General features: G+C 42.2%; 1 protein-coding gene across 1 annotated transcript; it reads left to right on the top strand.

Moving 5' to 3' along the window:
- Positions 1 to 16,103: 16,103 nt before the first annotated feature.
- On the top strand, positions 16,104 to 18,937 carry FZD8 (frizzled class receptor 8). The gene has a single exon (XM_089668719.1). It carries the CDS (start codon positions 16,271 to 16,273, stop codon positions 18,023 to 18,025), a length of 1,755 nt encoding a protein of 584 aa, XP_089524845.1. The 5' UTR covers positions 16,104 to 16,270; the 3' UTR covers positions 18,026 to 18,937.
- Positions 18,938 to 23,871: the final 4,934 nt, after the last annotated feature.

The raw sequence follows: 23,871 nt of genomic DNA, 5'->3' as shown, positions 1-23,871 counted from the left end.
GACCCCTGGGATGTCCTAACAAGCGTGAATGGAACTGCCAAGCTCCTTGTTTATCTGCCTGGCCTAAACACATTGGAGGTGGTGTAGGCAATTAATGGAGTGTATTATCACCAATCTGCTTTCCGTTCAATCAAGAACCGAAATGATGATTACTAACATGTATGGGGGGGAGAGAGGAGTGATCATTACAAGTCCCAAAAATATTAAAGAAGAATCTTCAAGGGGAATTCTTACAACCAAATGTGCTGACAGTTTATGTTGTACTTATCATGCCTTAGCAGAAATCCCATACAACGCAGGCAAAGCACAAAATTCAGACTTAAATATGCAAAGCGAATAGCCGTTTACTTTGTGTAGGCTCTCTGTTTTCATTTTTTCTGTTTGGAACAAAAAAATAAAGCCTGAATAATTTTGGAATCTTCAGCAGGAAACGAGGCCTGTCTTCAATGACATCCTGTTTCTATACCAGCCATTACACACAATGCAGATTAATCCAGCTGTCTAACACACTGTTTTGAGCTTCGTTCACATGTGCTGCCGGGGATGGGGTGGTAGTAAAACCAGACGGTTGAGCCGTCTGCCCACATGAACACTAACACACAGCCGCTCATGGCTGTACACATGCTGTGCTTCACGGCCCTGGCAAAAATTTAACAGAGTGTCGCTTTTGGTGGGCAGTGCTGCCATTGAACACAAGTAATTCAGTTCTGTTGGACCTGCGTTGCAACTGCATACAATGCACGCGATTGTGGTGTGGTTGTATGGCAATTATAGCATTAAACTCCTCGCTGCCTGTCAAACACATCTGAAAAGAGATCCAAGGATGAATTGCTTTTTTTTTAAGAGGTGCTGCAGTCCCTGCCACACACATAAACAAGCCCCTAGATTTGGTCTGTAAGATTAACAACCAATGTACTAAGGTAATGCACCTATGTTGGAGTGTGATCCAATGTACATTAGTGCATTGTGTTGCATTAGAAAAAAAGTGTCATTAGGATACATTGGCGTTTCAGTCAAGTATTGGACTAGACCAGGGACGGACTGACCATTTGGAAACTCTGACACAGCCCGAGGGCGCGGGTCAGTAGGGGGCCCCATGAGATGCCCCTGGTACCTTTTCATAGGCTTTTTTGAGTTTGGGCAAGGACACAGGGGCCCCATGATCCCCTATTGCCCAGGGGCCCCATGAGTTGTCAGTCCGCCCCTGGACTAGACTGGAGATAAAGCCTGATAGACACTGCAAGTTTTTTCTTTTCTCATTCAAACCAGCAGGCTGAGCAAAGAAAAACTGACAGATAACTCTACCAATACAAGAGATGTTGGTGCAGCGATCTCCCCTGCTGCGATCTCTCCATTGACTGCAAGCACTGATCAGATGCTGGTGTTCCAGCGTGTCCCTTCTACAAAAGCTGGTCATCAGAAAGCTGTACACACTGACCGAAAGTCGAACATTGGCTGATGGCCCAGCAGATTTTTGCCCAGTGTGTACCCAGCTTAAGGCTGAAGGGCCCATTCATCTCTATGACATTAAATAATCAGCCAATTCATTTTAAATAGGCTTTCAATGCACCTCAATGTACAAACAATAGTTTCAGTGTTATTTGTTTTAAAACCTTAAACCTGGTGTTTTAACCCTTGTTAACATGCACTGCTTTAAGTTAGCCCATCCACTGGGATGGGCTTCTGACAAGAAAAAGTAATGGCAACATTTTTGTGCAGCCCAACATGTTTCTGTGAATTGGGTTGTTTTAGGTGCCATCCAAAATGACAAGTTACCAGAAAACATAGGCATAATGTCATTTCAAAAGTCCTTTTCAATATTTTTAAGTCCAAGGCTTTAATTAAAATAATACCTGGAGATCCTGCCATGAAAGTCCTGGTTTGGGCACTTCCTGTTATATGGTGACAATAATCTGTTCCTGTCTCCCAGTTGTGCATTGCCATCAAGAAGACATTTCAACACACATTATGATGCTATAGTCCGCTTTCCTAAGGAATGCTATGCAGCCATCACTAGAGGGGTGGAAGGGGCTGCAAACAAAAATGGCAGTTGTTTATTTCTGTCTGATGCTGTTGGAGAGTTCCCCTTACTTCCTGTTTGGTAAAATTTTGTCACAAGACAGGAAGTGAGGGTAAGACCCCTTTCACATAGGGAGGATCAAAGCAGAGGGGCGATTGACAGGTTCGTGTCAGAACGGACAAGAACAGTGCGCTTCTGCTCTGTGGGCAGTCACTTGTAAATGGATTTTGCTGTCCATTTACACCCAACTGCCCTCCAATCTGATCTGCCAAGACGAAGGGAAACGAATCCTCTTATGTTTTTTTTTCAGCGGACCGGATCAGATTGGAAGTAGGTGGGTATAAACGGACACAAGTCCGTTCACACCTGCCAGTCCATAGGAAGGTCCGATCAGGTCCACCTGAAAAAGTGACAGGCAGACCTGATTGGACCCTTCATGTGAAAGGGGTCTAAATTTATTTAATGGAACTTCCCGATAGTAATAAAAAAAACAACAGGGGCGCTAACTTCTGCCCATTCTGTCTAAAACTAAGAAAAAAGTTTTGGCTAGAGATACACATTAACATCATTTCCAGGCTACATCATTCTATAAGTACTACAACTTTTGTAGCAAAATAATATTTTTCTAGGTGAATACTATTTTTTTTTATTTTTATTTTTGTATTACATTTTTATGTTATTACGTTCTGAAAACATGCTGCAGTGTATACATACATAAAAATACCTAAAATACCATTTCCACTTGATCATGAATAAACAAGACTCAATACATCTCAATACACAACATGGCACTGTCAATACTTCTCTGTGATTGATTTCCTTGTAAAGTATTGACAACCTGCAAGAAAATAAAATCTGACCTTGTGTATAGGAGATTAATTTATCACAGCTTATTAGCTTATCTGTCAATGATTGATTGATTAGGTTAATGATTAATCGGGTGATTAGGCCAGAAATGTCAGTACCTCTTATCATGGGAGTGTTTTGCCTCAGGCAAGGTCTCCAAGTAGCAGCTAAAAAATAACGTAAAAACAAAAAAATGCATCTTATATTCCCTAATTAACTCAAGCTCTTAGCAGGTATAAGATATGTGCTGTAGGTGCCAAAGCCAAGCAGATGTCTTATTGATTACAGCGTAAAGTATCCAATCAATCCAATATACATAGTGTGTTGTTTATGTATATATATTTTTCTACATACCAATAAGGTGATTAAGAAAAAAAATGGCTTACAAAAGACAATCACATAAGCTGGCTTCAGAGCAATGTTCTAAAACAGCCTTTCTCAACCTTTTGTCATTTAGCAACCCTTGGAATAATTTTAAGGTCTCAGGGAACCTCTACTAGGTTGCATGCTTACGGGCTTAGCAGGAAAATGCTCTTTACATTGGTGGTCAGTAGGAAGAATGTCCCCCATGCTGTGGTGGGTAGAATGCCACCTTTACAGACTGCTAAAGAGAACATTGGCTTTATGTTGCTGACTCTGCCAAGTAGTGTTGAACCTGGAACTACGCAAGCACCATCAATTGGGAGGTCAATTAGCCACAGCTCAAAGAACCCCTAGCCACCTCTTGAGGAACCCTGGCTGAGAATGGTTGTTCTAAAAAAGTCCACCCAAATATAGACATTGTATGGAAGTCAAAGGTTGACTCACACCCTGGTGATCAGATTTGGATTATACTTATACTTGAGTTTTGGATGGAGTGACCACCCTAGCCCATCTCCTGGCTGTTCTAAACAGTCCACCCAAGTATAGACATTGTATGAATTTCGAAGGTTGATTCATACCCTGGAAGTCAGATTTGGATTATACTTATACTTGAGTTTTGGATGAATTGATCACCTTAACCCACCCAACTGTATATTTCTCTTGAAGACACCAGTGATGGGATTTCCCTGTAGTTCTCAGCTCTGCTTTCTTCCATAGCTATTACAAATCAAGTTAAAGGAATCTCACTTCACTTATTGACATTTCTATACAGTATATCAAATTAAAAGTGCAGTGAGGGTGAAACCCCTTTGTAATGTTTCCAGGCAAAACCAAGAGACGACAAGTTAGGTGCCAGGTCATGATTAAGACTGATGACCTCCATGCAATGTCTTCAATATCAATTGGGTGGACATTTTAGAACATCACATCAGCCAGCAAAGCTGTCTCTTGCAATTGTATTGTTTGTCTCTATTTTTCTAACTCACCATAATGCACACTTCCTGCGCGGGTGTTATTTTCATAGACCGGGGTTTTGAAAGACTTGTGGTGTATTGTAAGGAACTAGGGTATTCGGTTACAATTCCAGCTGTTTTCCAAAACCACATAAATCTCCTTGCTGCCTGCCTCTTTGAGGGAATGCTTTAAAAACACACACAGAAAAGATTATAAATAAATGCTAAATATATATTTTGAAGACACAAATGTTATCACTGGAAGACTTTCAGCTATCAGAAAATAATTCATTGCTTTGCACATGTGGCATGCAAAAGCTGGCCTAAAGTATATGAAAACCCAATGACTAAAATCTCTAACATGCTAATATTTCAGAAAGTCACTTTAATATAATACATCTTCTGCTTTTTGTAAAAATTAGATCTGGGGATCCTGCCATGAAATTCCTTGTTCAGGTACTTCCTTTTATAGAATGACAACATTCTGTTCTACTCTTCAAACTGTGCTATTGCGTTGTCACCCTGTCATATCTTCCAATAAAGACTACAAATGGCCAATTCAGCACTATATAGGAAAGGTCCACTATTGTCACCAGGAAAGCCTCCCTGAGATACCATGAAGCCATTTGTGGAGTGGATGCAGAAAATGGCTGTAAAGAAGCTGGGGGAAAATAATAACACTGAGATACATCAAAGGATGAGAAGATGGCAAAAAGTACCTTATTTTAAAAAATTACAGCTATTGTTTATGATATATTTTAGCAAATTAAATGTCAGTGTTTACATCTGCTTCAAATGGGCTATTTATTGATGCTGCAGGTGGCTGTGTTTTAACCACCTCCCATCTTTACACCGTTTATAAATGGCCTAATGTTTAAGTGGTCATTGAAGAATCATGGTTGAGGCTACAACCATGATCCCAGTATTGTTTTTAACAGCAGATGACTCTCTGTCAGGTAAAAGTGATCTGAGAGGCTTTACATCCACTGGATCATTGTACAGGCGGTGCAAGGAGTCCATGCCCCCCCCCCCCCCCCAAGACACCACCTTTACCAGGCTCTCCCGTCCGATCAGGGTGCCCAGTATGCATACGATCAACGGTTTCCCCGGACACAGTTAGAGGAACTAATGTTGTTCATCCCACTGTGTGACATCAGAATCTGGATATCGAGCATGCCGTCATTTCCAGTTTCGGTTTCATGTAAACAAGCCATTACCGGCTTGTTAAAGCATCTGATCAAACCGATCTGGGATTGATCAGATGCTTTGAAGGCCAGTGGAGAGATCTGTGGTCTAATAGACCCCCAGATCTCAGCAAAAAAATGGACCTTTCACGGCCATGCTATCACAAGGGATGGTGTCATCCTTTGTAATAGAAATAAAATTGATCCAAAAAAATTAACAGTGCGGTGTAAAAAAAATGTAAGTAAAATAAATAGTAACATTTTAAAAATGTAAAGCGCCCCTTCCCCCCAAGCTCATGTGCGAATGCAAACACACGCATAGGTCCCACGCACATATGTAAACGGTAATCACACCACACATGTGAGGAATTGCCACGAACGTCAGAGTTCATGTTTACCAGAGATCATGTTTAACTCTAAACTGGTAACGCGTAAAGGCTTTTAAAGGGTTGCCTATGTACATTTTTTAGGTAAGGTGATTTGGTACAGTTCCATGGGCGTACATAATTTTAAAGCGTAATATATTAGGTATCTTATTACTTGGCATAACATCATCTTTCATGCTTTCCCAAAAAAATTGGGTATTAAATTATGTGTTCAATACTTCAAAACTCATTAACCTTTATTTTTCCTTGAACCTTAAACCACTGCGCAATTATCGTGCAACATAAAAAAAATGAGGTAACAACCATTTTATTCTGCAGGATCTCTGCTTAAAACAATATATGTTTGTGGGTTCTAAGTAATTTTCTAGCACACAAAAAAATGCTGATTTTTACATGTATGACAGAAATGTCAAAATCAGCCCAGACTGGAACTGAGAACCCATCCTGCGAAATGCCATGCAGCCATCCCTAGGGCAAATGCATGTAGACCTGGGGGTCATGCTGCAGGAGATCAGCAGTAATGAGATACAACAAAGGATGAAAAAAAGGGTGAAAAGTACTTTAATTTAAAACAATTGCAATTCTTTATGACACAGTGATTTGGACACAGTAGATTTACATCTACTTTAAAATGTGCAGTAGTGTATTGGAAGCAATATAGTCCATGTACCCATAATGGACAATACACACTGTACACAGCACCTCTTTTTCACCTGATTTACATATGATTAGATCACCATCTTTAATTACTCCACCAGTTATCTAACAATCCAAATGCTAAATGTTCATGAATAGACCTGTAATAAACACAAGAACTGTCTAGTGCAATATATATATATATATATATATATATATATATATATATATATATATTGGATAAGCATTATCTTAGCAGTTTCCTACATAAGTGCAATGCTGATTTGTTTATAAAAAAAGAGTTTACCTCCTACTGAGTTATTTCAGCTCAACACAGGCAGGCCACAGACAGACAAATGTACCAAGAACAATGGGTTGGTAGACACCTGTTCCTTGTCCAATACTAAAGATGTATGCAGGCTGTCATTGTTGACTGCTCACCCCATCCCCCAGATGATCCCACTATTCCAGTCTCTCTAAAACTGGTCATACACTGGTAGAATTTTATTTGAAAACATTTGTTTTGAAAATGTTCAATTTTCATAGTTAAGGGGGTCAAATGTGTGATCCTTTTTGACCATACAGATGAGGAAAATCAAAGGCAAAGGGTGATTTTTTTGTTCCTCAAATGAAAAAATTGTAACTGGGAATGCAGTTTTTGTTTTGGAAAAAATCATTCTTATTGTCTATCCCAAAATCGAATATATAGAATTCAAAATACTGGCATAGCAATTGACCAAAATCTTTCAGGTTTTCAAAACAAAATTTGCTGAAATTGTTGAATGCTCTGACCAATGATTGTTCTAAATGATTGTTCAGTACGAACATTGAAATGAAATTCTACTGGAGTATGGCCAGCTTTAAGCTGGGTACACGCTATTTGAATTTTTTGGTTCCTTAGGAAATTCGTTATATGGGTGATCCTGTTGGCCACCTCCTGCCCACATCCTTTGATTGAAATTTTGAAGGAGCCAGGTGGAAAATTGGCATCCAATCAGATGCAGTTGCCTTTCACGTATTCTACCAGCTGTCAGCTGCGGCTGTCAGAACACAATAGCTGCAGTAAGAGATTCCCCGCTGTATTATTTTCATTTAGTCCACAGGTTTAACCCATAAGGGGGGAGGGGGGGAGTACCTTTAGCTTTAGTCACTGACCTGGAACGCTGGAACAATTAAGAAGATTAGGATGTAAATTTGCTCTGATGTTCTAATATGCCTTTGTTCCATATTAGTGTTTCAGACGGTATCAACTTAGAGACAGCCAGGCAGCCAGCATTTTCAGAGGAGGTCTGAGCCTGTTAGTGTTCCAACTACAAGGTATTTTACCCCAAAAGTGACCAGCAGGGCGATCGCCCATTCTGTCCCTCTCCACCTGGAGGTTCCCCATGTGCGCACACAGCTTGGCTTGTTTCAGTTTCTTATCTTTGTATCATAAATCATATAAAATAAATCTAGGAATGAGAGTATAGAGTCCTCATAACCCTTCATAATGGCCACAACAGGGCTGAGACAAGGGAGGGGGCAGGAGGGCAGTCACCCTGGGTTCAGTGGTGTCACACGGGAGGGTGGCAACACGCGTTCGAGCCACGCTCCCTTTACTGTACGCATGCTTCAGATCAGTGGCCTGCAGCTTCATGTCTCCTTTGACAGCTACTGCTGTCACACCGTGCTCCAACACGCCCATTCTCTGCCCCAGCTACCCACACCTTACAGTAAAATCACACCATGCATGCGCAACCACCTTCCAGCTGTTAAAAAGAAAGCGTTTGCACATCCCATGCTAAGCATGGGCAGATGAAGCAAGAAGACAGAGAACAGATGCAAAGCACCCACCCATTCTACACCATGTGTTTGATGTTAGGGATTGGTGCAGTTCCACATCCTCGTCCTGGATGCTGCATGAACCTTTTTTCAGTGCTGATCTCATCAACAGAGTCTCAGGCAAATATAAGAATTTGTTATGTGGCTTAACTCTCCAGGATCAAGCAAAACTTAAAGGCTCAAGGTTTTTTACCTTCATGCATGTAAAAAAACCTTCTGTGTGCTGCAGCCCTTCCCCCACCCACCCCCAATACTCACCTGAGCCCCCTCTCAATCCAGCAATGTGCACTGGAGTCTCGGCTATCCTGGAACTCCATCTTCTCATTGGCTGAGACATAAGCAGGAGCCATTGGCTCCCACTGCTCTCAATCACAGCCAGTAAGCCAATAAGAAAAGAGGGGCGAGCCACGCACACGGAGCAACGGGTGCCCCCACAGCCAGCTGCTTGCTGTGGGTGCACTTGACAGGAAGGAGTGGCCAGGAGAGCCTGCGGGGGACCGGAAAAGAGGGGGATCCAGGCTGCTCTATTCAAAACCACTGCACACAGCAGGTAAGTATAGACGTATGTTTGATATTTTTTCTTTTTCTTCAAAAAAAATGACCCTTTAGAATCACTTTAATTATCACTGTTGATTGAACTGACCCTTTAAGAAGTGTAAACTTTCACATGACGCTTGTCCTGACTTTCTAAAAATAAGCGAGCTTTACTACAGAAATAGTTTTATAGGTAACGTTCCTTGGGCTGGTATGGTGCAAACAGCAATAGCATTGTGCAGCTCAGAAATTCCTCCCTAACAAATGCATAATGGATAGAAGTAACTCGGAATGACTGCAAGTGGCATCTGCGTCCCCGGGATCTTGGCACCCTCGGCTTGTTGCATTCATATTTCAGTATATATTTTCTTGAACACATGCAAGTTCTGCATACAGCTTCTTGACATACCAATCCACGTATCAATTTCCTGAGCTCCCAGACTGTCTACACTGACAGAGTCTCAATGGTCATAAATAAACACAAACTGCACTCCGCATCCTCCAGAGGAGAAGAAGCAAAAAAAAAATCTAGTATCCAGTGTTAGGAGGAACGAGGGCACACATATTCTAACTTGGAATCTGGCTATAAAAAAACCTGAATTCAAAGTGAATATAAACAGCAATAAGCTTTATTAGCTCCCTTCTGGTCTGTTGACTATACCATTGAAAGTGTTCTATTATATCTGCTCAATGAGGGCAAAAAAATACCTGTTGATCCTGCCAGAAATCTTGTGAGCTAAATTCCTGTGCTCTCTGCCTGTGCTGCACTCTTATCAGTTACATTGTTCCCTGCTATCTATGTGGACTACAAATCATGTACCTCCGGAGTTCAGCTTTAAGGCTCAAGGCATGCACGGCTTGAACATCAAGTCGCAGGCCAGTCTTTTCAAAAGCACCTGTTCAAATCTTGAAAAGGTGCCTGCACTACTTTGGTGCGACCTTGGATACGATTTTGGTCCAGAGAATGTAAAGTCGCACCAAAGGTCACATAAAAGTCGCGCTGGAAATCACGCTAACGTGAATGGAGCCTACAGGAATAGTTCACCTTTCCAAAAGAGATAAAAAGGTGAACTAATACCCTACACCCTCCCCACCCCTTGGTCCTTACTACATACCTCTGTGGGTGATACAGTCTCACTGTCCTGATGCAATGGTCCTAGGGTTTGAAAACTGAGCTGTTTTACCTCTTCTTTGCCTAGGGATGTCGGGACGGATCAGATCAGTTCTGATTGTTCAGCATGATTACATCCCTGTAATTGACTGAAATGAACTGCTCTGATCCCTCCCGGCATCCCTAGGCCAAGAAGAGGAAGAACAGCATGGTTTTCAAACCCCAGGACCGCTGCGCCAGGCTGTGTGGATAGTGAAATGGTATCACCCATGGAGGTAAGTGCAGCAGGGACTGGGGGTGGGGAGAGTGTAGGGTATTAGTTTACCTTCATTTTTCACTTTCATTTTTTAAATGGTTAACACTTCCGCCTGGCAGTACTCGGGTCGCTGGTTCAAATCCCAGCCACGGCACTTCTTGCCTGGAGTTTGCATGTTCTCCCTGTGCCTGCGTGGGTTTCCTCCGGGTGCTCCGGTTTCCTCCCTCACTCCAAAGACATGCTGGTAGTTGAATTGGATCCTGTCTAAATTGGCCCTAGTATGTGTATGTATGAATGTAAGTTAGGGACCTTAGATTGTACACCCCTTGAGGGTTAGGGACTGATGTGAATGTACAATATATATGTAAAGCGCTGCGTAAATTGATGGCGCTATATAAGTACCCAAAATAAATAAATACATTTTTCCTGAAAAGATGAATTACATCTTAAAACAACTTTGTTATTTCCCCCAAAAAATGAAAGCATTGTTCCTGCAATAGAAACAGAGAATACATTCCTCTCCTGCAGGGTATGAGTCCGAACTCTGCTGTATTCAATAAGTACTGGCCGTGAGAGAGTCTTCTGCATTGGACACTTCCGGAAGTAATGAATGCCTGTGCCCCCCGCTGAACACTGGGGTCCCTCCGCTCACCACCAGTACATGGAGCCTAGCAGGAGAAGCCATTGAGCACAGATGGGAACATAGGCATCCAACACTCCTGAAAGTGTCAAATGCTGAAGACTTTGCCGGAGGCTGTACAAACTGAAGACAGCGGAGTACCTTCCACAGAGGGAAGTCTTCATCGTCCTCCACTGCAGGAGCAATCAGTGCTTTTTATGGGGGGAAGCGACAGAGTCATTTTATAAGAAGCATTTAATAATCTGCCTATATTGGGCAAAAATGTATTCACCAATTTGGAATTTTATGGCTGGTTCTCCGTTGTTTTTTACTACACAACAGAGAAGATTTTTTTAATTCTTTAACAAAACTCAGGTACAGAGACAAGCAATGTTCTACATCTCCCATACAGAGACAGGCAGCATTCTACATCTCCCATATCGTGACAGGCAGTATTCTACATCTCCCATACAGTGACAGGCAGCATTCTACATCTCCCATACAGAGACAGGCAGCATTCTACATCTCCCATACAGTGACAGGCAGCACTCTATGTCTCCCATACAGAGATAGGCAGCATTCTACATCTCCCATACAGTGACAGGCAGCATTCTATATCTCCCATACAGAGACAGGCAGCATTCTACATCTCCCATACAGAGATAGGCAGCATTCTACGTCTTCCATACAGAGATAGGCAGCATTCTACATCTCCCATACAGAGATAGGCGGCATTCTACATCTCCCATACAGTGACAGGCGGTATTCTGCATCTCCCATACAGAGACAGGTGGCATTCTGCATCTCCCATACAGTGACAGGCAGCATTCTACATCTCCCATACAGTGACAGGCAGCATTCTACATCTCCCATACAGTGACAGGCAGCATTCTATGTCTCCCATACAGAGACAGGCAGCATTCTACATCTCCCATACAGAGATAGGCAGCATTCTACATCTCCCATACAGAGATAGGCAGCATTCTACATCTCCCATACAGTGACAGGCGGCATTCTGCATCTCCCATACAGAGACAGGCAGCATTCTACATCTCCCATACAGTGACAGGCGGCATTCTGCATCTCCCATACAGTGACAGGCGGCATTCTACATCTCCCATACAGTGACAGGCAACATTCTACATCTCCCATACAGTGACAGGCAGCATTCTACATCTCCCATACAGTGACAGGCAGCATTCTACGTCTCCCATACAGAGACAGGCAGCATTCTACATCTCCCATACAGAGATAGGCAGCATTCTACATCTCCCATACAGAGATAGGCGGCATTCTACATCTCCCATACAGTGACAGGCGGCATTCTGCATCTCCCATACAGTGACAGGCGGCATTCTGCATCTCCCATACAGTGACAGGCGGCATTCTGCATCTCCCATACAGTGACAGGCAGCATTCTACATCTCCCATACAGTGACAGGCAGCATTCTACATCTCCCATACAGAGACAGGCAGCATTCTACATCTCCCATACAGAGACAGGCAGCATTCTACATCTCCCATACAGTGACAGGCAGCATTCTACGTCTCCCATACAGAGACAGGCAGAATTCTACATCTCCCATACAGAGACAGGCAGCATTCTGCATCTCCCATACAGTGACAGGCAGCATTCTACATCTCCCCTACAGAGACAAGCAGCATTCTACATCTCCCATACAGTGACAGGCAGCATTCTACATCTCCCATACAGTGACAGGCAGCATTCTACATCTCCCATACAGAGACAGGCAGCATTCTACATCTCCCATACAGTGACAGGCAGCATTCTACATCTCCCCTACAGAGACAGGCAGCATTCTACATCTCCCATACAGTGACAGGCAGCATTCTACATCTCCCATACAGAGACAGGCAGCATTCTACATCTCCCATACAGTGACAGGCAGCATTCTACATCTCCCATACAGTGACAGGCAGCATTCTACATCTCCCCTACAGAGACAAGCAGCATTCTACATCTCCCATACAGTGACAGGCAGCATTCTACATCTACCAATTTGTGAGATTCAATGATATGAAATGAGTTATGATACATTATTAGAGCCTGCTGGATAGTGAACTGACTCTAGTGCCCTGTCACATATCACTCCTGTGCTGGTTGATGTCTGTGCACTATAGGACTCCATGCACACAGGTGCCCCATCCAACTCCACCGCTGGCAGACTGTCAAACCCCATGAGAGGCTGGGAGCTGCTGTGGCTGTAATGGGCCGGGTGGTGCACTGAACTGTACTTACATTTACGGCAGTATGTGCCCCCGGGGCGAATGCCCAGAACACAGACTTCTAGTCCCGGGGCACATACTGTCCTAAAAGGGGCAGTGCACCGCCCAACCTCATCCGGCCACAGAAACTGTCAGCCTCTCATGCAGTTTTACAATCTGCCAGCAGCGCAACTTGATTGTGCATTGGGACTAAAGATGACCATACAATCTGATTGTACAATCTCTGTATAATCTCCTTTAGATTTACCAAAACTATGTAACGGGGACAACTCTAAGCAATCTGTTCAATTGCTATTAGCAGACAGGCTCTTACACTACATAACTGATGATAGACCTAAAGGAAATTCTACAATCAGATTGTTTAGTGTGTAGTCAGCCTTAACTATCATTCCCTGTCTTTGGCTTATCATGAAATACATGTTTTCAGCCTGATTACATGGTTTCCATAATGCCCAGTGATTCCTATAACTAACACCAAAAAGCTTAGGCTGACCATACATTATACAATTTTCTTGTACAACTTTCCTTTAGATTTACTAAAACCATATAATATGAGGTCATATTTCAGTTTGTTTGCAATCAGGCAGGCCCTTGCTCTACAAAGTCGACGGTAAATCTAAAGGAAATTGAACAAGAAGAATGTATAATGTATTGCCAACCTTTTCATATCTTTGTCAAATTTGTTTGTCATACCTGGTAATGTCAGAATATTTACAGCAGCATTCTTAATCAATTAATTAATTAAAATGAAATATATATACACACACCACACACATATACACAGTATATTTATTTATTTCAGGTACTTATATAGCGCCGTCAATTTACGCAGCGTTTTACATATATATTGTACATTCACAGCAGTCCCTAACCCTCAAGGGGTGTACAATCTAAGGTCCCTAACTCACATTCATACATACATGGGCCAATTTAGACAGGATCCAATTAACCTACCAGCATGTCTTTGGAGTGTGGGAGGAAACTGGAGTGCCCGGAGGAAACCCATGTAGGCACAGGGAGAACATGCAAACTCCAGGCAGGTGGTGCCATCGTTGGGATTCAAACCAATGACCCTAGTGCTACCAGGCGGAAGTGCTAACCATGTAGCCACTGCAGTGTATATATATATATATATATATATATATATATATATATATTTATATACACATATATACACACACACATATACATACATATATTTATATACACATATATACACACACACATATACATACATATATTTATATACACATATATACACACACATATACATACATATATTTATATACACACACATATACATACATATATTTATATACACATATATACACACACATATACATACATATATTTATATACACATATATACACACACATATACATACATATATTATATACACATATATACACACACATATACATACATATATTTATATACACACACATATACATACATATATTTATATACACATATATACACACACATATTTATATACACATATATACACACACATATACATACATATATTTATATACACACACATATACATACATATATTTATATACACATATATACACACACATATTTATATACACATATATACACACACATATACATACATATATTATATACACATATATACACACACATATACATACATATATTATATACACATATATACACACACATATACATACATATATTATATACACATATATACACACACATATACATACATATATTATATACACATATATACACACACATATACATACATATATACACATATATACACACACATATACATACATATATTATATACACATATATACACACACATATACATACATATATACACATATATACACACACATATACATACATATATTATATACACATATATACACACACATATACATACATATATTTATATACACATATATACACACACATATACATACATATATTTATATACACATATATACACACACATATACATACATATATTATATACACATATATACACACACATATACATACATATATTTATATACACACACATATACATACATATATTTATATACACATATATACACACACATATTTATATACACATATATACACACACATATACATACATATATTTATATACACACACATATACATACATATATTTATATACACATATATACACACACATATTTATATACACATATATACACACACATATACATACATATATTATATACACATATATACACACACATATACATACATATATTATATACACATATATACACACACATATACATACATATATTATATACACATATATACACACACATATACATACATATATTATATACACATATATACACACACATATACATACATATATACACATATATACACACACATATACATACATATATTATATACACATATATACACACACATATACATACATATATTTATATACACATATAGATTTGTATATACTTATTGTATATTACCTGTATTACCTGGAATGATGAACAGCTGTGACAAAGATAATAATAGAATAATAATAGAATATGTTAACAGTCCATCAAGAAATAATAATAGTTAATTTGCATCAGAAAGTAAAAAAAAAAGGTAATAATAATAATAATAAAATTATATATATGACGGTCCATCATGAAATAAGAATACTTCATCTGCATGAAGAAGTTAAAAAGTTTAAAAGCCTTTTTTTCTTGTCCAAAAATAATGATAATAATAATGCTGCTAATAATAAATAGAAAGGTTTTCTATCTATGTATACGTTTTGCAGTCGCTGAGGATGACGCTGCGATGATGGAGTGTAATACACATGGTGTCGGTGATGAGGTGTGATGAATGGGGGGTGCTGTGTACATAGATGGGGGTGATGAATGGACGATGATGAGGAGGGAGGTGTCGGTGTCGCTCTTCGCTCCTGACAATAGTCGGCTCCTCCACAAGCTCCTAGGAATAATCCCGGGTTGCTGGTTTCAGGCAGCCGAGCCCCGCCTCCGTCCAGGGGCGCTAATAGGATTGGCCGGGGGGCGGGTCTCGGGCGGCCGTGTATAAATATTCATGAGGTCGGCGTGTATCCCGGCAGAGAGCAGCACAAGGAGTGCGGTGTGGACGGTGCAGGTGCGGGCGGTGTTCGGTGTGCTCGGTGCCCGGAGCTGTCAGCGTGGATCTATAAGTGTGTGAGAAGTTCAGCTGGACTCGGGTTACTTTTGCTGGAACTTATGGCGGAGGGGAGGTGATCGGAGAGACCGGGCGCGATGATGTACCTGCTGCTGCTTCTTTCGCTGGCTGCATGCTGGCTCTCGGGGGCGCTGGGTGCTGCCGCCAAGGACCTGACGTGCCAGGAGATCACCGTGCCCCTGTGTAAGGGGATCGGCTACAACTACACGTACATGCCCAACCAGTTCAACCACGACACGCAGGACGAGGCCGGGCTGGAGGTGCACCAGTTCTGGCCGCTGGTGGAGATCCATTGCTCGGCCGACCTGAAGTTCTTCCTGTGCAGCATGTACACCCCGATCTGCCTGGAGGACTACAAGAAGCCGCTGCCTCCGTGCCGGAGTGTGTGTGAGCGGGCCCGGGCTGGCTGCGCCCCTCTCATGCGGCAATACGGCTTCGCCTGGCCGGATCGGATGCGCTGTGACCGGTTGCCGGAGCTGGGGAACCCGGACACCCTGTGTATGGACTACAACCGCACCGACCTGACCACTGCAGCGCCCAGCCTGCCCGAGCAACGGCCGCCTAAGGCGCCCAGCCACCCGCACAAGGGCGGCAGCAACAGTAAAGCCCGCGCGGAGCCCCCGCGGAGCAAGCCCAGGGTCCCTGCAGGGTGCGAGCCTGGCTGTCAGTGCAGGGAGCCCATGGTGCTGGTGTCCAATGAGAGGCACCCACTCTACAACAGGGTGAGGACCGGCCAGATCCCCAACTGTGCCATGCCCTGCCACAACCCCTACTTCACCCCAGAGGAGAGGACCTTCACCAGCTTCTGGATCGGCCTGTGGTCTGTACTCTGCTTCGCCTCCACCTTCGCCACCGTCTCCACCTTCCTCATTGACATGGAGAGGTTCAAGTACCCTGAGAGGCCCATCATCTTCCTGTCCGCCTGTTACCTACTGGTGTCCGCTGGCTACCTGGTCAGACTGATCGCCGGCCACGAGAAGGTAGCGTGTAGCCGGGAGCATGACCTGGAGCACATCCACTACGAGACCACCGGGCCGGCCCTCTGCACCCTGGTCTTCCTGCTCATCTACTTCTTTGGCATGGCCAGCTCCATCTGGTGGGTCATCCTATCCCTCACCTGGTTCCTGGCGGCCGGCATGAAATGGGGCAACGAGGCCATCGCCGGCTACTCACAGTACTTCCACTTGGCCGCCTGGTTGGTACCCAGCATCAAGTCCATCGCCGTGCTGGCCCTCAGCTCGGTGGACGGGGACCCGGTGGCTGGCATCTGCTATGTGGGCAACCAGAACTTGGACAACCTGAGGGGCTTTGTGCTGGCCCCCTTGGTCATCTACCTCTTCATTGGCAGCATGTTCCTGCTAGCCGGCTTTGTGTCCCTTTTCAGGATCCGCAGTGTCATCAAGCAAGGTGGCACCAAAACTGACAAACTGGAGAAACTAATGATCCGGATTGGGATATTCAGCGTACTTTACACCGTGCCGGCTACCATAGTGGTGGCTTGCTTTTTCTATGAGCAGCACAACCGCCAGGGTTGGGAAATGGCCCATAACTGTAACTCTTGCCTCCCCGAGATGGCACAGCCTCGCAGGCCGGACTATGCCGTCTTCATGCTAAAGTACTTTATGTGCCTGGTGGTTGGCATCACCTCCGGGGTATGGATTTGGTCAGGGAAGACCTTGGAGTCCTGGAGGGCTTTCTGCACACGCTGCTGTTGGGGCAGCAAAGCAACTGGTGGCTCCATGTACAGTGATGTCAGCACCGGCTTGACATGGAGGTCTGGCACTGCCAGTTCGGTGTCTTACCCAAAACAGATGCCCTTATCTCAGGTCTAACAAATCAGGAAAAAGAAAGGGGACTGGGGGAAGGGACCTGAGACATTTGAGGGTTTGAGATCTGCCAACCTAACCCAAAAGCAAGCCCCTTTCCATTCTTTTAGTTTCTTGCTATTAGCATGATAATGAACTCTTAATGGTATCCATTAGTAGGGACTTGAATGACTGGTCAGAACAATGTACCTGGTATTGAAGCCTCCCTGATTTGTCTCCATTTATATGCAAGGAGCTTTGCTAAGACCTTCTATTAACTGGTCCAGGCAGGGGATTGTCCCTGTGCTTCCGCAACTGGAGGCAATAACTGCATTTGCGTGTTGGAGCAATCTTAATATTATGTGTTTTATGTATGTTGTATGTCAGTCCTCAACATTTCTTTCCTACAGTTGCTGGAGTGACCCCCGTCAGTGTCCGTTCACCCTACCTTACCACAATCTGAAATATGCCTTCCTGTGGCACTCCAGGGTCAGGTGACAACAATAGGGGGATTGGATCTGTTAATTAGCCAAGCAAATGCCTTCCAGGTATGGACAACGGAACGGGGGCATTTAGCTGCAGAGCCACTACAGGTCTCAGCATGTCTTGTCAACTTCTGGTCAGTAAGGTATGCTGAGACTTCTAGTTTTTCTGCAGCTAGAGTGCCATCAGTTGCCTATTCCTGCCTTAAACTCTTGTCTTAAGATATATATATATATATATATAAAACAAATCACCCCAAAAAATACGGGTTCTTTACACTAGAGATGTATTTATATAAATATTTTTTTCCTTTCAATTTGTAATATGTGTAAAATATGTACATATGCAAAGTTATAACATCTTGTAAATAGATGTATAAAGTTTAGAGGATTCTTCATAAGAACAAAAATTAATGGATTATTTTATTTTGTCAATAAAATTAATTTTTATAAATTATACTCACAGTTGCTGGTTTTTTATTTTCTTTTTTTTCTTCTAAAGCTTATAGTTTATGTAATGAGAAATTGCACAAAGTAAAGGAAGAGGTCAGGTGGCCATGAATGTGTTAATGAGGCTTATTTTGAAGGTAAAGGGTAGTAATTTAAGCAAACAAGTTCCTATTTTTGTTGCATTAATTAGACTTCAGGGTTCATTTACTAAAGGCAAATAGACTGTGCACTTTGCTCCGGAGTTTAGTAAATGAGGGGAAGCTCTGCTGACTTCCCTCATGCAATTATGTGCAAGAAAAATGCTGGGGTTTTTCCTTTTTCTCTTTTTTTTTTTTTGCTTGCATGTGATTTGGATATTGTTTTTGCAAAGTAAAGCGTCACCTCCATTTACTAAGCTCTGGAACAACTGCACTTGCAAAGTGCACAGTATATTTGCCTTTAGCAAACCAACCCCTAGCACTTTGCCTTTAGTAAATCAACTCCATAATGTGCAAATAGACTATGCAGTTGCTTCAGAGCTTAGCAAATGTGGTAAAGCTTTGCAAACTTCCATCATCCTATCGTGCAAGAAAAATTTTTGTTTTTTTTTTTTTTGTTTGTTTGTTTTTTTTTCTTTGCATGTGATTGGGTATTTTCTGCAAAGTGAAGCTTCACTTCATTTACTACACTCTGGAGCAAAGTGCAGTCTTTTTTGCCTTTAGTAAATTACCCCCCATCAGTATAAATTGCACTGTTGTTAAACAAATATAAATTATTTAGATTTACTGAGGCAATAATCCTAATTTCTAAAACCATGTGAAATGTTTGTGTAGAAACTTTTGGCTACCAATCAGAAGTTCTGACTGCTATAAACTACTGCAATTTGATTGATCCGGCAATTGCAGGTCCTTTTGCTGTATATCATTTTGGAAAATATGCTTTTTTTGTTTTTGCATGTGGAGTTTAGAGGGTAATATTGATTTTCCGAAAAAAAAAAAAAAAAACCCTTTTAATTCTGCCTATACAGTTAAATTCTTTTTTTCAGCATAGATGTCATCTTGTTCCATTTGCTGAACTAATTTAACAGGTTAACATCATAGTAACCTTTTATACTTAACTTGTGCCTATAAAACATGCTTCTTTTGTCAGCATGGAGCGCATTATGTGTCTGTCAAGTCACATTCCATTTATTGAGTGGAAGGGGTGCTGAATTAGTTGCAATATGCTTTTTGCAAGAGGGTGAACTTTTTACCTGTCTGTCTAGTGGAACAGCACGAGTCCCCCCTTAAAGAGGGGCTGAGTGAATGGGGTTAATCTGTAGGGAACTTGGCCCTTTCAGCCTCCCATTCTTTGATCTTTTCTATTCTCCATACGTGATCTATAGTCTAAAGTCTGTTCCCAGCTCCCTGTTCCCCTTTATTTTCTTTTCCAACTCCAATTGACCACCGCAGTGCCTTAAATGGTTTTCAGTTGAAGACGTGGGATTTTTTTTTTTTTTGCATCTTTTATTTCATTTTTAGCTCTACTTGTAACAGTTAGTGGACACCAGAGGGAAAAGAGGAGAGAGCGAGGGAAGGAGAGAGCTGCTCCTATTAGCCTTCCCTACATTGTTAGCCAGGCTGCAGGCAGTAATGCCTAAGCTGTAGACTAAGAATGCCCTACAGGTGGTCTGCTGACATAATCCCCCAATTTGCAGAGTTTTCCTTTTGCAAGACAATTTCATTACGAAAACTCCCCTCTCTCCTCCTTTTTCCCTAATTGAACCAATTGCACAGCCATTATCAAACAGGGCTTCTTTACAAAGGCTGTACCGCCAGGCCCTGGGACTTCAATAAATTGGAGGGGACCTGGGGAAAAAGTCCAGGAGAGCAGTGCTGGGTTTTTCTACAGACTTTGTAAGTTCCTGGTACTCGTTCCCTGGTGGTTTGGCCACGCTTTAAGAAGAATGGCAGGGAGGATATGTGCTGGAGTGTATATATGCCCCGGGGACCCCTATTAGCCTGTCATTCAGGATCAGACATGGCAGCTAGCTCGTTAATGACATCCGTCATTCGTGGTGCCGGAGTCCTTTACTGGTATAAGGGATTCTAGAATGTGACTCTTTCCACCCTGTAACACTGCCTTATCAACTGCATTCCAAATATATAAGTACCCCCCCTTTTTTTTTTTTTTACATCTGAATTCATTTTAATTAATTTAAACGTTATATAAGAAAAATGGCAATCCTTTGTGTTGAGAAATACTGAATTATATTTTTTCTGTAACTGGAAGATAGAAATGTGATCATTTTAGTGGCTAACTCAGGTAGTTAAAGATTACTTTTAAACCTAAGCATTTCTGTTCTTGTAGGTGGCTAAGACCGTATATATTTTGCAGCATATATGCTTATTGAACATTCAAAATAAAAGGAACATTTGTCTAATAAGCCCTGGTTCACATATATGCAGCCGTGCGGGCTGCGTTTTGCGCGGGCATGAGAGCCCATTCATTTGAATGGACTCTTATGCCCCATGACACACAGGGAAGAAGTCCCTGCACTTCTTCCGAAAATGCAGTTGGTTCCCAGTATGGTTGCATTTTCCAGCGTGGGTGGTGTGCCGCATTCCTCTGTGCGGGTGGTGCGGCTGTACGGATTTTCGTGCAGATCCGTAACGGCACCACCCGCACAGATGTGAACCTAGCCTTATGGAGATTTACTAAAACTGGAGCACCCAGAATATGGTGCAGCTGCGCATGGTAGCCAATCAGCTTCTAACTTCAGCTTGTTCAGTTATGCTTTGGCAATAAAACCTGAAATCTGATTGGTTTCTATGCTGAGTTGCACCAGATTTTGCACTCTCCAGTTTTAGCAAAAAAACCCCTATACATTGATGCAACATATACTCATATAGAAAATTCAAATAAAAAAAAAAAGGTTTATTGAGTACATTTTGACTTTAATCATAGATATTTATTAAAACTTGAGCACCCAGAATCTGGTGGAGCTGCGAATGGTAGCCAATCAGCTTCTAACTTCAGCTTGTTCAGTTAAGCTTTGGCAATGAAACCTGGAAGCTGACTGGTTTCTATGCAGAAGTGCACCAGATTTTGCACTCTCCAGTTTCAGTAAATAAACCCCAGTATATTGATGAAACATATACTTATATAAAACATTCAAAATAAAAGGAAATTTATTAACCACTTAAGGACCGCCCTATAGCAAATATACTGCTACAGGGTGGCACCTATGCGCAAAATCACATATATACGTGATTTTACATTTCTGGGTAGGAGGCGCGCGCAGCCGCGGATGTCATTCACTGGGTCCCGGCCGGTAATTACCAGCCGACGCACGGAGATTACACAGCATCCCTGATGGGGAGGAAGATTGTTTTGTTTACAAACAATCTTCCTCCCTGTCAGCTCAAGCACACTGCTTGGGATGGCTGTGCACAGTACAGCCATCCCGATCAGTGTGCTTACAGTGAAGAACACACCTCCGCCCCCTAGTAAAACACACAGTTAACCCTGTGATCGCCCCTCACATTAACCCCTTCCTGCCCAGTGCCATTAGTACAGTGTCAGTGCTTTTTTTAGCACTGATCACTGTATTGGTGTCACTGGAGATGTCAGTGACACCAAGTTAGTTCCCCCCCCAGTGTCACAATGTCGCCGCAGTCCTGCTAAAAGTCCCTGATCACCATTACTAGTAGAAAGAAAAAAGACAAGTTTAATAGCAAAAAGTCCGAAATATTGTTTTTTTTCTCAAAATTGTTGGTCTTTTTTTTGCTTATAGCACAACAAATAACGCACAGGCGATCAAATACCACCGAAAGAAAGCTCAATTCGTGGGAAAAAAAGGACGTAAATTTAATCTGGGTGCAGCGCTGCATGACCGTGCAATTGTCAGTTAAAGTGATGCACCGCTGTAACGCAAAAAAATGGCCTGGTCATGAAGGGGGGGTAAATCCTCAGGAGGGCAAGTGGTTAATTGAGAAAAATTTGCCTTCTAATGAAGATTTACTAAAACTGTAGCACTCAGAATCTGGGGCAGCGCTTGTTCAATTAAGCTTTGGCAATAAAACCTGGAAGCTGATTGGTTTCTATAGAGTTGCACTAGATTTTGCATTCTCCGGATTTAGTAAATGATCCCCAATGTGTCCAGTCCTTTGCTTATACAGAGACAAATCCCCACCATCTTTCCTTTTTCCTGGCATTTTCAGGTATGGATGAGCATACAATACCCCTTCCCACATCTGGTGCTTCATGATTGGCCCAGCACTGTCACATGGGGGGTGGTGCTGGGGTCCATAGCCTTGTCATATGGAGCCCTCACAGATATTATTTCTCTAGTCTTGGCAGCTGAATTGCAGGGGAGAGGGAAATATGTAAAATTGTTATCCATACTTACCGTCATTTTTTTTTTCCTGGTTGCTAATTATATCAGCCTACTATGGACCTATGATGGCATGATGAGTACCAGGAATATAGGAAATTGTTATCCATACTAAAGCCAGCCATACATGGAATTAAATTTGGCTGGTTCAGCAGGGACTGGCTGAATTTCGATGCATAAATGGGCACCCTGGTTGTACATAAGTCGATCAACTTGTGTACAACCAGCTTGTCAGGTTTTTCCTGAACAATTAGTTCCTGCAATACTAATTGTGTTCTGCTGGCAAAGAAGGCTCCTAGCACTCCCTGCCGGCAGAACTCAATAGCCCTGCAGGAAGGATACTCCCATCGACACTGACTGTGTTCATGGGTGAATCGAGCAATTTTCCTTCCTTTAACCCTTGTTTGACAGAAAGAACATTGCTTAACATAGGGCCTGCTTTACCATGATCTTCCTTTCCTGGTTGTTTGTCATGTTAGCCTGGGTCCATAGTAGGCTGACACCAGCACTGGGGAAGGTTAGTATTAGTTGCTGTGGAGCAAGATGTGTGGTTGGGGTGGGAGGGAGGGACTGTGATTTTTTTTTTT

The sequence above is a fragment of the Staurois parvus genome, unplaced genomic scaffold (genome assembly GCF_062004578.1).
Source record: "Staurois parvus isolate SC_StPar_1 unplaced genomic scaffold, SC_StPar_1.0 ptg000061l, whole genome shotgun sequence".
Lineage (NCBI taxonomy): Eukaryota > Metazoa > Chordata > Amphibia > Anura > Ranidae > Staurois > Staurois parvus.
The sequence above is the reverse complement of the archived record's forward strand: the minus strand, read 5'-3'. Positions and strand labels throughout refer to the sequence as shown.

Bases quoted from the DNA above. Each gene is read 5' to 3' on its own strand.
- FZD8 (XM_089668719.1), top strand. From the start codon at position 16,271: ATGATGTACCTGCTGCTGCTTCTTTCGCTGGCTGCATGCTGGCTCTCG.